This window comes from Ornithorhynchus anatinus, chromosome 1 (genome assembly GCF_004115215.2).
Source record: "Ornithorhynchus anatinus isolate Pmale09 chromosome 1, mOrnAna1.pri.v4, whole genome shotgun sequence".
Taxonomy (NCBI): Eukaryota; Metazoa; Chordata; class Mammalia; order Monotremata; family Ornithorhynchidae; genus Ornithorhynchus; species Ornithorhynchus anatinus.
Window position 1 is genome coordinate 179,874,381 of NC_041728.1, and position 14,735 is coordinate 179,889,115.

Consider the following 14,735-nt stretch of genomic DNA (forward strand, 5'->3'; position numbering starts at 1 on the left):
GCCCGGCCTTGCAGATAAGCACGGGACCCTCGCCAGCCCGTGAACACGTCTGTCAACCCGCCCGCCCTGCCCGGCTGGGGAAGGGGCCCGGGAGCCCACCACTGGAGGCTAATAATAATAATAATGATAACATAAATATAATATTGGTATTTGTTAAGCGCTTACTCTGTGCCAAGCACTGTTCTAAGCGCTGGATACAAGGTGATCAGGTTGTCCCACGAGGGGCTCATAGTCTTAATCCCCATGAGGTCACTGAGGCGCAGAGAAGTAAAGTCACTTGCCCAACGTCACACAGCTGACACTGTGCTGGAGCCGGGATTAGAATCCATGACCTCTGACTCCCAAACCCGGGCTCGTTCCACTAAGCCACGATGATTAGGGTATTTGTTAAGCGCTTACTGTGTGCAAAGTATGATTCTAAGAGCTGGGGTAGATACAAGGTCATCAGGTTGTCCCACGTGGGGCTCACAGTCTTCATCCCCATTTTACAGATGAGGTAACTGAGGCACAGAAGTGAAGTAGCTTGCCCAAGATCACATAGTAGACGAGTGGCAGAGCCGGGATTAGAACCCATGTCCTCTGACTCCCAAGCTTGGGCTCTTTTCACTGAACCGCGCTGCTTCTCTACAGACTGTGAGCTCATCGTGATCATCCTGAATGACTGAATGAATCATAATGATGATGGTATTTGTTAAGCACTTACTATGTACCAGGCACTGTACTAAGCGCTGGGGTGGATACAAGCAAATCAGGTTGGACACAGTCCCTGTCCCACGTGGCACTCACAGTCTTAATCTCCCTTTTACAGAGGAGGGAACTGAGGCCCAGAGAAGTGAAGGGACTTGCCCAAGGTCACACAGCAAAGAAGCGGCGGAGGCGGGATTAGAACTGGGTCCTTCTTGGGAATGAGAAGCGGTGTGGCCTCGTAGGTAGAGCACAGGCCTGGGAGTTGGAAGGATCTGGGTTCCAATCCCGGCTCTGCCACTCATCTGCTGTGTGACCCTAGGCAAGTCACTTCACTTCTCTGGGCCTCAGTTCCCTCATCAGTGAAATGGGGATGAAGACTTTGAGTCCCACGGGAGCCAGGGACCATGTCCAACCTGATTACCTTGTATCTACCCCTGCGCTTAGTACTGTGCCTGACCCAGGGTCAGGGTTTAACAAGTACCATTTGAAACAAACTATAATAATAATAATAATAATGTTGGTATTTGTTAAGTGCTTACTATGTGCAGAGCACTGTTCTAAGTGCTGGGGGGATATAAGGATATTAGGTTGTCCCACGTGGGGCTCACAGTCTTCATCCCCATTTTACAGATGAGGGAACTGAGGCCCAGAGAAGTGAAGTGACTTGCCCACAGTCAGACAGCTGACAAGTGGCAGAGCCGGGATTCGAACGAATGACCTCTGACTCCCAAGCCCGGGCTCTTTCGATAGATCCTGGGCCCCGTCTCCCTCAATGCCCCCTCACCCCACCCCATCTTGATCATTCCTGAGGAGAGGTAGCGTGGCTTAGTGGGTAGAGCCCGGGACTGAGAGTCGGAAGGACCTGGAGTCTAATCCTGACTCCGCCACTCATCTGCTGTGTGATCTTGGACAGGTCACTTCACTTCTCTGGGCCTCGGTTACCTCATCTATAAAATGGGGATGGAGACGGTGAGCCCCAGGTGGGACAGGGACTGTGTCTGACTCGATTTGCTTGTATCTACCCCAGCGCTTAGTACGGTGCCCAGCCCACGGTAAGTGCTCAACTAATACCACAATAAAAATAATAATAATAACGGTATTTGTTAAGTGCTTACTACGTGCCAAACCCTGTTCTAAGCACTAGTTACAGGGTAATCAGGTTGTCCCATGTGGGGCTCACGCTTTTAATCCTCATCCTACAGATGAGATAACTGAGGCACAGAGAAGTGAAGTGACTCGCGCAAGGTCACACGGCAGACAAGTGGCGGATTAGAACCCACGTCCTCTGACTCCCAAGCCCGGCTTCTTTCCCTTGAGCCACACTGCTTCCGTGATTATTATTCTCTGCGCCTCAGTTATCCCAACTGTAAAACGGGGATGAAGACTGTGAGCCCCACGTGGGACAGGGACTGTGTCCGACCTGACCACCTTGTAATTCCCAGGCGCTCAGTACAGTGCCCGCCACCGAGTAAGCGCTTAACAAATGCCATTTAAAAAAAATAAATCCGTGGTCCGGGAGGAAGGATCGGAGGAGGGGCCGGGCCGGACTGGACTCACCTCCCGGGGCCTCCCGCCGGGGTTGAGGGCGATGGTGAGGGCCAGCTCGGCCGGGACGCACTGGACCGGCGAGCGGACCCCGGGGCTCCGGGGGGACGAGGGGGCTTCCGGGCCGGGGCCCCCGGGCTGACCCTCGCTAGCCGCACGTCTGCGCCCGGGGGCGGGGGGCTCCGCAGGATGCTTTTCTCTGGCCTGGACCCCTGGACGGGAGAGAGAGATAGAGCGGTCAGTACAGCATGTCAGGAGGAGAAGCGGTCAGTCAGTCGTATTTACTGAGCGCTTACTATGTGAAGAGCACTGGACTAAGCACTTGGGAGAGGATGATACAACAGGCAGTGTGGCTTAATGGCAACAGCCCGGGCTTGGGAGTCAGAGGACTTGGGTTCTAATTCCGGCTCTGCCACTTGTCATCTGTGTGACTCTGGGCCAGTCACTTAACTCCTCTGTGCCTCAGTGACCTCATCTATAAAATGGGGATGAAGACTGCGAGCCCCATCTGGAACAATCTGATCACCTTGTATCTCCCCCGGTGCTTAAAACAGTGCTTGGCACAGAGTAAGCGCTTAACAAACACCGTCATCATCATCATCATCATCAACAACAATAATAATAATTTACAATAATGATGACGGTGTCTGTTAAGCGCTATGTGCTAGGCACTGTACTAAGCCCCGGGGTGAATACAAGCAAATCAGGTCGGACGCAGTCCCTGCCCACGCTGAGCTTACGGTCTAGAGGCCCAGAGAAGCGCAGGGACTCGCCCGAGGACGCACAGCAGCCGAGCGGCAGAGCCTGCCGTGTGACCTGGGGCAAGTCACTTCACTTCTCCAGGCCTCCGTTTCCCCCCATTCAACAGAGTTGGTAGACACGGTCCCTGCCCACAACGGGCAAACAGTCCATCGGGCTCCTTCGACGGTATTTATTAATAATCGTGGTATCTGTTAAGCGCTTACTATGTGCCGGGCACTGTACTAAGCGCTGAGGTAGATACAGCCGATCAGGTTGGACACGGTCCCCGTCCCACGTGGCGCTCGCAGCCTCAATCCCCATTTTACAGACGAGAGGACCGAGGCCTAGAGAAAGGAAGTGGCTTGCCCAAGGTCACACAGCAGAGAAGGGGCGGAGGCGGGATTAGAACCCACGACCTTCTGACTGCCAGGCCTTTGCTCTATCCACTACGCCTTGCTCATCTTCAAGGAGGAGAAGCAGTCACAGCGCGGCTCAGTGGAAAGAGCACGGGCTTTGGAGTCAGAGGTCTTGGGTTCGAATCCCGACTCTGCCACTTAGCTGTGTGACTGTGGGCAAGTCACTTCACTTCTCTGTGCCTCAGTTCCCTCATCTGTAAAATGGGGATGAAGACTGTGAGCCCACGTGGGACAACCTGATTTCCCTGTGTCTACCCCAGCGCTTAGAACAGTGCTCTGCACATAGTAAGCGCTTAACAAATACCAACATTATTATTATTCATTCATTCATCCAATCAATAGAATTTATTGATCATTTACTGTGTGCAGAGCACTGTACTAAGCGCTTGGGAGAGTACAATTCGGCAAAAAGCAGAGACAATCCCTGCCCAACAACGGGCTCACAGTCTAGAAGGGCACGGGGGAGACAGACAACAAAACAAAACAAGTAGGCAGGCATCATTAGCGTTAATATAAATAAATAGAACTATAGATATAAATACGCATTAATAGAATAATAAATATGTACGTCTATTCACAAGTGGTGTGGGGCGGGGAGGGGGGCAGAGGAGAGGGAGGGAGTCGGGGCGATGGGGAGGGGAGGAGGAGCAGAGGGAAAGGGGGGGGCTCAGTCGGGGAAGGCCTCCTGGAGGAGGTGAGCTCTCAGTAGTACTATTTACTGAGCGCTTTCCGTGTGCAGAGCATTGGACTAAGCGCTTGGGAGAGGACATTAAGACAATATAACAGACGCAACCAGCTTACAGTCTGGAGCGGGAGACAGACATTAATGGAAATAAAGAAATAATAATAATAATAATGTTGGTATTTGTTAAGCGCTTCCTACGTGCAGAGCACTGTTCTAAGCGCTGGGGGAGACACAAGGGAATCAAGTTGGAGAAGGGGCGTGGCTCAGTGGAAAGAGCCCGGGCTTTGGAGTCAGAGGTCATGAGTTCGAATCCCGGATCTGCCACTTGTCAGCTGTGTGACTGTGGGCAAGTCACGTCACTTCTCTGGGCCTCAGTTCCCTCGTCTGTAAAATGGGGATGAAGACTGTGAGCCCCACGTGGGACAACCTGATTCCCCTCTGTCTACCCCAGCGCTTAGAACAGTGCTCGGCACATAGTAAGCGCTTAACAAATACCAACGTTATTAAGTTGTCCCACGTGGGGCTCACAGTCTTCATCCCCATTTTACAGATGAGGTAACTGAGGCACAGAGAAGTTAAGTGAATAAGGGATGTGGACCTAAGGGGTGTGGGGCTGGGATGGGGGATGAAGAAAGGGAGCGAGTCGAGGCGATGCAGAAGGGAGGGGGAGGTGAGGAAAGAGGTAAACAGCCCTGGAGTACTGATGCTGATGATGGTACCTGGAAAGCACTTACTATGTGCCAAGCACTGTTCTAAGTGCTGGGGGAAAAACAAGGTTGTCCCACGTGGGGCTCACAGTCTTCATCCCCATTTTCCAGATGAGGGAACTGAGGCCCAGCGAAGTGAAGTGACTGGGAAGCAGCGTGACTCAGTGGAAAGAGCCTGGGCTTCCGAGTCAGAGGTCACGGGTTCGACTCCCGGCTCTGCCACTTGTCAGCTGTGTGACCGTGGGCGAGTCACTTCACTTCTCTGGGCCTCAGTGACCTCATCTGTAAAATGGGGATTAACCGTGAGCCTCACGTGGGGCAACCTGATGACCCTGTATCTCCCCCAGCGCTTAGAACAGTGCTCGGCACGTAGTAAGCGCTTAACAAATACCAACATTATCATTAAGTCACACGGCAGACGAGTGGCGGAGCTGAGATTAGAACCCACGACCTCTGACTCCCAAGCCCGGGCTCTTGCCACTGAGCCTCGCTGCTTCTCAGCTGATCACCGGAAGAGAGGGGCTGTGGGATGTGCTCCCTTCTCTTCCTCCCTCTCCCCCTCCTCCTCCTCCTCTTCTTCTTCTTCCTCCCCCGACCCGACCCCTCTGATCACCCCGAGTGAGCGTCGGTGGGCGGGCTGTTCTCCCTCCTCCGCCTCCCTCTCCTTCCGGTCCTCCCACTGAATGATAATAATAATGATGACGATGATGATGGTATGTGTTAAGCGCTTCCTTTGTGCCCCGCGCTGTACTAAACGCCGGGGTGGATACAAGCAAATCGGGTTGGACACAGTCCCTGTCCCACGTGGGGCTCACGGTCTCCATCCTCATTGGCGTGGGAGTCAGAGATCATGGGTTCTAATCTCAACTCCGCCGCTTATCGGCCGTGTGACTTTGGGCAAGTCACTTGGCGTCTCCGTGCCTCAGTTCCCTCATCCGGAAAAGGGGGATGAAGACTGCGGTCCACGTGGGACCACCTGATTACCTTGCATCTACCCCGGCGCTTAGAACAGTGCTTGGCACGTAGTAAGTGCTTAACAAATGCCAAATTGTTGTTATTTTATAGAGGAGGGAACTGAGGCTCCGAGAAGTGAAGTGACTTGCCCAAGGTCACCCAGCAGACGAGTGACAGAGCCGGAATTTGAACCCGTGACCTTCAAGGCCGCCCTTTTCCTCAGCTTCCCCTCCCTTCCGCGTCACCTCGACTCGCTCCCTTTGCTCTCCCCCCCGCTCCCGCCCCACAGCACTCACGTATAAACGTATACATCTATAATTCTATTAATTTATATTGACGGCTGCTCACTTATTTTGATGTGTATAGATCTATGATTCTATTTATTTATATGGATGCCCCTTTACTTGCTTTGATGTCCGTCTCTCCCCTCTAGACTGTGAGCCCGCTGTGGGCAGAGATTGTCTCTCTTTATTACAGTAATAATAATAATAATAATGTTGGTATTTGTTAAGCGCTTACTAGGTGCAGAGCACTGTTCTAAGCGCTGGGGGTAGACACAGGGCAATCAGATTGTCCCACGTGAGGCTCACGGTCTTCATCCCCATTTTCCAGATGAGGGAACGGAGGCCCAGAGAAGTGAAGTGACTCGCCCACAGTCACCCGGCTGACAACGGGCAGGGCCGGGATTCGAACCCACGACCTCTGACTCCCCAAACCCGGCTCTTTCCACCGAGCCACGCCAAGCGCTTAGTACAGAGCTCTGCACGCAGCAAGCGCTCAACAAATACCATTGAATGAACGAACGAATACCCCCCGCCTCCTCACTTCTCCCCTCCCCCCGGCACGGGCCCCCCACCCACCCCATCCCAGCAGCGCGGCTCAGTGGGAAGAGCCCGGGCTCGGGAGTCAGAGGTCACGGGTTCGAATCCCGGCCCTGCCACCTGGCAGCTGTGGGACCGTGGGCGAGTCACTTCACTGCTCTGGGCCTCAGCTACCCCATCTGGAAAATGGGGATTAACTGTGAGCCTCTCACGGGACAACCCGATGACCCTGCGCCTACCCCGGCGCTTAGAACGGTGCTCTGCACATAGTAAGCGCTTAACAAATACTAGCAAATAAATGCCCTCTCCGGGCCCCCCCGGGGTCCAGCGGGGCTGCGGTGTCCGGGCGGAGCAGGCGGCCGGGCCAGATGGCCGGGGGACCGAGGGGAGGGATGCGTTTCCGTGGCAACCGCGTCAACTCTCGGGCAACATCTGGGCCCCGGGGGAAAAGCCGGGAGGGGGAGTCGCCAGTGAAGCGAAGGAGCCCCTCCTCTCCCACCCCCCTCCATCCTTTCCCAAATCCCGGATGCCTCGCTCTTCCTTCCCAAGCAGCTTCGTTCACCCATTCATTCATTCCATCGGATTTTTCGAGCGCTCACTGTGTACTAAGCGCTGGGACGTGGGCCATAGAGAGAGGCGATCCCTGCCCGACGACGGGCTCGCGGGCTAGGGTGCAGGGAAGCACCGTGGCTCAGTGGAACAATCCCGGGCTTGGGAGTCACAGGTCATGGGTTCGCATCCCGGCTCTGCCACTTGTCAGCTGACTGTGGGCAAATCACTTCACTTCTTTGTGCCTCAGTGACCTCATCTGTAAAAGGGGGATGAAGACCGTGAGCCTCACGCGGGACATCCTGATTACACTGTATCTACCCCAGCGCTTAGAACAGTGCTGTGCACATAGTAAGCGCTTAACAAACACCAACATTATTAGGAAGGGGGCTCCTCTCCCTTCCTCCGTGAGGGCCCGCGTCGGCTCTACCGCAGCGGGGCCCAGTGGGTAGAGTCCGGGCCCGGGAGCCGGAAGGTCCCGGGTTCTCATCCCAGCTCCGCCGCTTGTCTGCTGGCCGACCTCGGACGAGTCACTTCACGCGGCTCAGTGGAAAGAGCCTGGGCTTCGGAGTCAGAGGTCACGGGTTCGACTCCCGGCTCTGCCACTTGTCAGCTGTGGGACTGGGGGCGAGTCGCTTCACTTCTCCGGGCCTCAGTTACCTCATCTGGAAAATGGGGATTAACTGTGAGCCTCACGTGGGACAACCTGATTCCCCTGTATCTACCCCAGCGCTTGGAACGGTGCTCTGCACATAGTAAGCGCTTAACAGATACCAACATTATTATTCTCTAGGCCTCAGTTCCCTCATCTGGAAAATGGGGATGGAGAGTGTGAGCCCCGTGGGGGGCAGGAACTGGGTCCAACCCAGTGATCTACGCCAGCGCTTAGAACAACTCCTGGCCCGTAGTAAGCGCTTAACAAATAATAATGTTGGTATTTGTTAAGCGCTTACTACGTGCAGAGCACTGTTCTAAGCGCTGGGGTAGATACAGGGTCATCAGGTTGTCCCACGTGAGGCTCAAAGTCTTCATCCCCATTTTCCAGATGAGGGAGCTGAGGCCCAGAGAAGTGAAGTGACTTGCCCACGGTCACACAGCTGACTAGCGGCAGAGCCGGCATTCGAACCCATGACCTCTGACTCCCAAGCCCGGGCTCTTGCCACCGAGCCACGTAATTATTATTATCACTAACTCTCCCCAAGTCCTCTCCCAAGCTCTAAGTCCAGTGCTCTGTACACAGTAGACCGTCAGCTCCTTGAGGACGGGATCATGTCTACTAACCCTATTGGACTCTCCCAAGCGCTCAGCACAGCGCTCCGCACACAGTAGACTATTAGATAAATGAGCACCCGTAACGTGTCACTGTACTGTACTCTCCCAAGTGCCTAGTGCAGCGTTCTGCACACAGAAAGTGCTCAATAAATACAATTGAATATATGAATGAATACTAACTCCTCTGTACTCTTCCCAGTGCTCAGCACAGTGCTCTACGCTCAGTAGACTGCTCGAAAAGTAGCACCGATCGATGGATCGACTGGTAATTGCAAGAAAAAAAATCCTCCAGCAACTGAACCAAATCAGGTCTTCCCCTGCCAACCAAACAGACGCAGCGTGGCCCGGTGGAAAGAGTCTGGGCCTGGGAGGCAGAGGACCTGGGTTCCAATCCCGGCTCTGCCACGACTGCCGTGTGACCTTGGTCAAGTCACTCCCCTTCTCTGGGCCTCAGTTACCTCATCAGTTAGGTCGGGATTCAGGCCGTGAGCCCCACGTGGGACAGGGACTACGTCCAACCCGATCATTTTAAACGTACCCCAGCGCCTGGTAATTAATTACGGTATTTGTTACGCGCTTACTATGCGCTGAGCACTCTTCTAAGCACTGGAGTAGATACAGGGTAATCAGATGGTCCCACGTGGGCTTCACGGTCTAAATCCCCATTTTTACAGATAAGGTGACTGAGGCAAGAGAAGTTAAGTTAGAGAAGCAGCGTGGCTCAGTGGAAAGAGCCCCGGCTTGGGAGTCAGAGGTCATGGGTTCGAATCCCAGCTCTGCCACCTGTCAGCTGTGTGACTGTGGGCAAGTCGCTTCACTTCTCTGGGCCTCAGTTCCCTCATCTGAAAAATGGGGATGAAGACTGTGAGCCTCACGTGGGACAACCTGATTATCCTGAATCTCCCCCAGCGCTTAGAACAGTGCTCTGCACATAGTAAGCGCTTAACAAATACCAACATTATTATTAAGTGGCTTGCCCAGGGTCACCCAGCAGACGAGTGGCGGAGGCAGGATTCAAACCCATTACATTCTGACTCCCATGCCCGGGCTCCTTCCACTAAGCCACGCTGCTTCTCTGTTGCTTCTGGTACAGTGCCCGACGTGTAGTAAGCGCTCAACGCAGAGAAAAATTTTTAAAAACCCCACCAAAACTGGGTTTATCCACTTGATCGTTCTATTTTCTGCAGAACAGAATGGACCCGTTTCTGAAAACTCTGTTGTGAGCGACTGCTGGGAGGGAGAGAGGGCTCTTACCACAGCCAAGAAAAATTTCATTACATGGAAAATTTTCTTATAAAGGAGTTGGTCCCAGAAATGTTTTCCTGAAGCGGTATTTTCCAGGGGGCCTCTGCACGTCCATGATCTCACTCCCCGGCCCAATATCCCGGGAAGAAGTGACTCGCCCAAAATCATGCCGCGTGGCCAAGAGGAGAGAGCGTGGATCCGGGAGTCGGAAGGACCCGGGTTCTAATCTCGCTGTTTCTTGTTGCGCCGTACACTCCTAAGCGCTCGGTACGGGGCTCTGCGCGCAGTAAGTGCTCGATAAATATGATTGAATGAATGAATGCTGTGCGATCCTGGGCAGGTCACTTGACTTCTCTGGGCCTTATCTATAAAATGGGGAGGGAGACTGTGAGCCCCTGGTGGGACGGGGACTGTATCTGACCCCATCTGCTTGTACCACCCCCCAGCGCTTAGTACAGTGCCTGGCACATAGGAAGTGCTTAACAAATACCACAACTATTATTATTTTTATCATTACTACGCCATGGGTGGGAAGTCGAGCTGGGGGCAGCTCGGCTTGTACTTTATATCCACCTCTGTTATTTTATTTATTTGTGCTCCTGTCTGTCTCCCCCGCTGGAGACGGGTGAGCTCGTCGAGGGTCCCTGTTCATTGTTCTATTGGACTCTCCCAAGCGCTTAGTACGGCGCTCTGCACCCAGGAGACGCTCCATAAATACAATTCACCGACAACCTGATTTTCTCGTATCCACCCCAGCGCTTAGTACAGTGCCTGGCATATTGTAAACGCTTAACAGATCCCTTCAGAACTCACACACGCACACCCCCCCCGCCACGAACACCACATCCCCCCTGCTTTGAGTCATTTCTCTCCCTCCTTTCCTACCCCAACTCCTCCTCCCTCTGGCTCACCCGCCTCAGTCCAGAGCGCTGACGGGACCAATGACATTATTATTATGATTATTATTAGGTTATCTGTTAAGCGCTTACTATGTGTCAGGCACCGTCCTAAGCGCCGGGACAGATGCAAGCAAACCGGGTAGGCCACGGTCCCTGTTCCCCGTGGGGTTCACAGTCTCCATCCCCATTTGACAGATGAGGGAACTGAGGCCCAGAGAAGTGAAGTGACTGGCCCAAGGTCACACAGCGGACAAGAGGTAGAGTCGGAATTAAAACTCAGGTCCTTCTGACTTCCAGGCCCTGGGGCTCTCTCCACTATAGTTAATCAAGTCGAGAAGCAGCGTGGCTCAGTGGAAAGAGCCCGGGCTTGGGAGTCAGAGGGCGTGGGTTCTAATCCCGGCTCTCCTGCTTGCCCGCTGTGTGACTTTGGGCAAGTCACTTCACTTCTCTGGGCCTCAGTGACCTCATCTGTAAAATGGGGATTTAAACTGTGAGCCCTGAGTGGGACAACCTGATCACCTTGTATCCCCCAGCTCTTAGAACAGTGCTTTGCATACAGTAAGCGCTTAACAAATACCACTATTTATTTTTATTTTTTTATTTTACGCCATGCTTCTGTCCCCTCCACCCACAGGGCAATTAGCCTGTTGGATGACCTTGGGCAAGTCACTGAATAACAATCGTAACGCTCACTGAAGCATTGTAAGGGTTTTCTCTGCACCAAGCACTGTACTAAACACTAGTTGGGGGGAGACATTAATCTCCCTAAATGAGTGGGAGAGACTAATAATGTTGGTATTTGTTAAGCGCTTACTATGTGCAGAGCACTGTCCTAAGCGCTGGGGGAGATACAGGGGAATCAGATCGTCCCACATGAGGCTCACAGTCTTCATCCCCATTTTACAGATGAGGTCACTGAGGCCCAGAGAAGTGAAGTGACTCGCCCACAGTCACATAGCTGACAAGTGGCAGAGCCGGGAGTCGAACCCATGACCTCTGACTCCGAAGCCCAGGCTCTTTCCACTTTCCGCTGCTTCCCCTACCCCCCCACCCCTCCGGCTGCCAGGACAGGAGGCAGGGGGATGGATTAGATGACCTCTGTCCAACCTCCCCCACCTAGGGTTCTTGGATCCCATCAGGTAAGCGCTGGGGTAGAAACAAGTTAATCAAGTCGAGAAGCAGTGTGGCCCAGTGGGTAGAGCCCAGGCCTGGGAGTCAGAATCACAATAATAATAATGTTGGTATTTGTTAAGCACTTACTATGTGCCAAGCACTCTTCTAAGCGCTGAGGTAGATTCAAGGTCATCAGGTTGCTCCACATGGGGCTCACAGACTTAATCCCCATTTTACAGGTGCGGTAACTGAGGCACAGGGAAGTGAAGTGACTTGCCCACAGTCACACAGCTGACAAGTGGTGGAGCTGGGATTAGAACCCACAACATCTGAGTCCCAAGCCCCTGCTCTCGCCACTAAGCCAAGGACCTGGGTTCCAGCTCTGCCACAAGTCTGCTGGGTGAGCCTGGGCAAGTCACTTCACTTCTTTGGGCCTCAGTTTCCTCATCTGTAAAAAAAGGGGGATTAATACTGTGAACCCCGCGTGGGACAGGGACCGTGTCCAACCCGATTACCCCAATGCTTAGAACAGTGCTTGGTACATAGTATGTGCTTCACCAATACCATCATTATGATTATTTTTATTATCAGGTCAAACCCAGGCCCTGTCCCCTATGGGGTTCGCAGTCTAAGGAGGAGGGAGAACGGGGATTGAATCCCCATTCATTCATTCAGTCTTATTTATTGAACGCTTACTGTGTGCAGAGCACTGTACTAAGCGCTTGGAATGTACAATTCGGCAACAGATGGAGACAATCCCTGCCCAAGGACGGGCTCACAGTCTAAAAGGGGGAGACAGGCAGCAAAACAAAACAGTTTGCAGATGAGGAAACTGAGGCCCAGAGAAGTGAAACAACTTGGCCAAGGTCACAGGGCAGTCTGGTGGCGGATCCAGGATTAGAACCCGGGTCCCCTGAGCCTCGGTGCTCTTTCCCCTCCACCGTGCTGCTCCGTAACCTCTCTGAGCCTCAGTTTCCTCACCTGGAAACGGATGGTGTGCTACCTGTTCTCTTTCTTTCTAGACTGTGAACCCCACGTGGGGCGGGGACGGGAGCCCACCTAATTATATTGCCCAATCTAGCAAATTTATTGAGCTGTTACCGTATGCAGAGCACTGCACTAAGCACTTGGGAGAGTATACTAGAACAAATCCTTCCCCTGCCCAAAATGAGCAATCTCCAGATTATCCCCAAAATATTGTTTTAGAGGAAGCAGCATGGCCTGGAGTGGATAGAGCCTGGGCCTGGGAGTCAGAAGGACCTGGGTTCTAATCCTGGCTCTGCCACTAGTCTGCCGTGTGGCCTTGGGAAAGTCACTTCACTTCTCTGGGCCTCAGTTACCTCATCTGTAAAATGGGGATTAAGATGTGAGCCCCACGTGGGACAGGGACTGGGTCCAACCCTATTTGCCAGAGTTTAGTACAGTGCTTGGCACAGACTAAGCGCTTAACAAATACTAACGCTGAGAAGCATTAGAAGCAGTGGAAGGAGCCCGGGCTTGGGAGTAAGAGGACACAGGTTCTAATCCCAGCCCCGCCACTTGTGTGCTGTGTGACCTCGGGCAAGCCAGTTCGCTTCTCTGTGCCTCAATTCCCTCATCTGGAAAATGGGGATAAAGACTGTGAGCCCGACATGGGACAAACTGATTACCCTGTTCCTACCCCAGCGCTTAGAACAGTGCTCGACAAATAGTAAGCGCTTAACAAATACCATCATTATTATTATCATTCTAGACTGTGAGCCCATTGTTGGGCGGGGACTGTCTCCATAATAATAATAACAATGTTGGTATTTGTTAAGCGCTTACTATGTGCCGAGCACTGTTCTAAACGCTGGGGTAGACACAGGGGAATCAGGTTGTCCCACGTGGGGCTCACAGTCTTAATCCCCATTTTACAGATGAGGTAACTGAGGCACCAAGAAGTTAAGTGACTTGCCCAAAGTCACAAAGCTGACAAGTGGTCGAGCATCTGTTGCCCGACTGCACTTTCCAAGCACTTAGTACAGTGCTCCGCACACGGTAAGCGCTCAATAAATACGATTGAATGAAATGAATGAATGTTCCATAAACAGTAAGTGCTCAATAAATCCGACTGAATGAAGAATAATAATAATGATGGTATTTATTAAGTGCTTACTATGTGCAAAGACTGTCCTAAGCGCTGGGGGGAAGATACAAAGTGATCAGGTTGTCCCACGTGGGGCTCTCAGTCTTCATCCCCACTTTCCAGATGAGGTAACAGAGGCCCAGAGAAGTGAAGCGACTTGCCCAAAGTCACACTGCGCATAGGTGGCGGAGCTAGGATTAGAACCCACTACCTCTGACTCCCAAGCCCGGACTCTTTCCACTGAGCCACGCTGCTTCCCATTAAATACTGTGATTATTATTATGATGATGAGTTCTTTCCACCTGAGCCCACCCAGCCCAAGACATTCCGGAGTGGGGGGTGGGGGGCCCGTTCTTGGGGGTCCCTTGAGGGGTGGGATGGGGGTGTCGCCATGCTCTCCGTAGCTACATCGGTCGCAGCAGTGACAGGGAACAAGGCTGGGTTTTGTTGAGGCTCTGACAACCTCAAGGTCACCCAGCGAGGCCCCGGGGAGAGGGTGGGGAGGGGCTTCTCGCCCCCATTCATTCAATAGTATTTACTGAGCGCTTACTATGCGCAGAGCACTGTACTAAACGCTTGGAATGCACAATTCGGCAACAGATAGAGATGATTCCTGCCCAATCACAGTCTAATCGGGACCCCATCACCTCCCCTCCCCACCTCGGACCCCCACTTCGGCCTCCACCTCCTCCATCCATAGGGGCTGGGCTAATAATATTGGTATTTGTTAAGCGCTTACTATGTGCCGAGCACTGTTCTATGTGCTGGGGTAGACACAGGGGAATCAGGTTGTCCCACGTGGGGCTCACAGTCTTCATCCCCATTTTACAGATGAGGTAACTGAGGCACCAAGAAGTGAAGTGACTTGCCCTGTGAGAAGCCACACGGCCTACTGGCCAGAGCCCGGGCTTGGGAGTCAGAGGACGTGGGTTCTAATCCCGGCTCCGCCGCTTGCCTGCTGGGTGATCTTGGGCAAGTCCCTTCACTTCTCTGG

The 14,735-nt window shown here is 53.0% G+C and overlaps 1 protein-coding gene across 1 annotated transcript in view; it reads right to left on the bottom strand.

The window, feature by feature from the left end:
- Positions 1 to 14,735, bottom strand: part of LOC103166230 (tensin-1-like) — a 199,331-nt gene that overhangs the window by 36,068 nt on the left and 148,528 nt on the right. Inside the window, 1 exon segment of the mRNA XM_029063050.1 lies at positions 2,245 to 2,444. Coding sequence (XP_028918883.1) covers positions 2,245 to 2,444 — 200 coding nt within the window.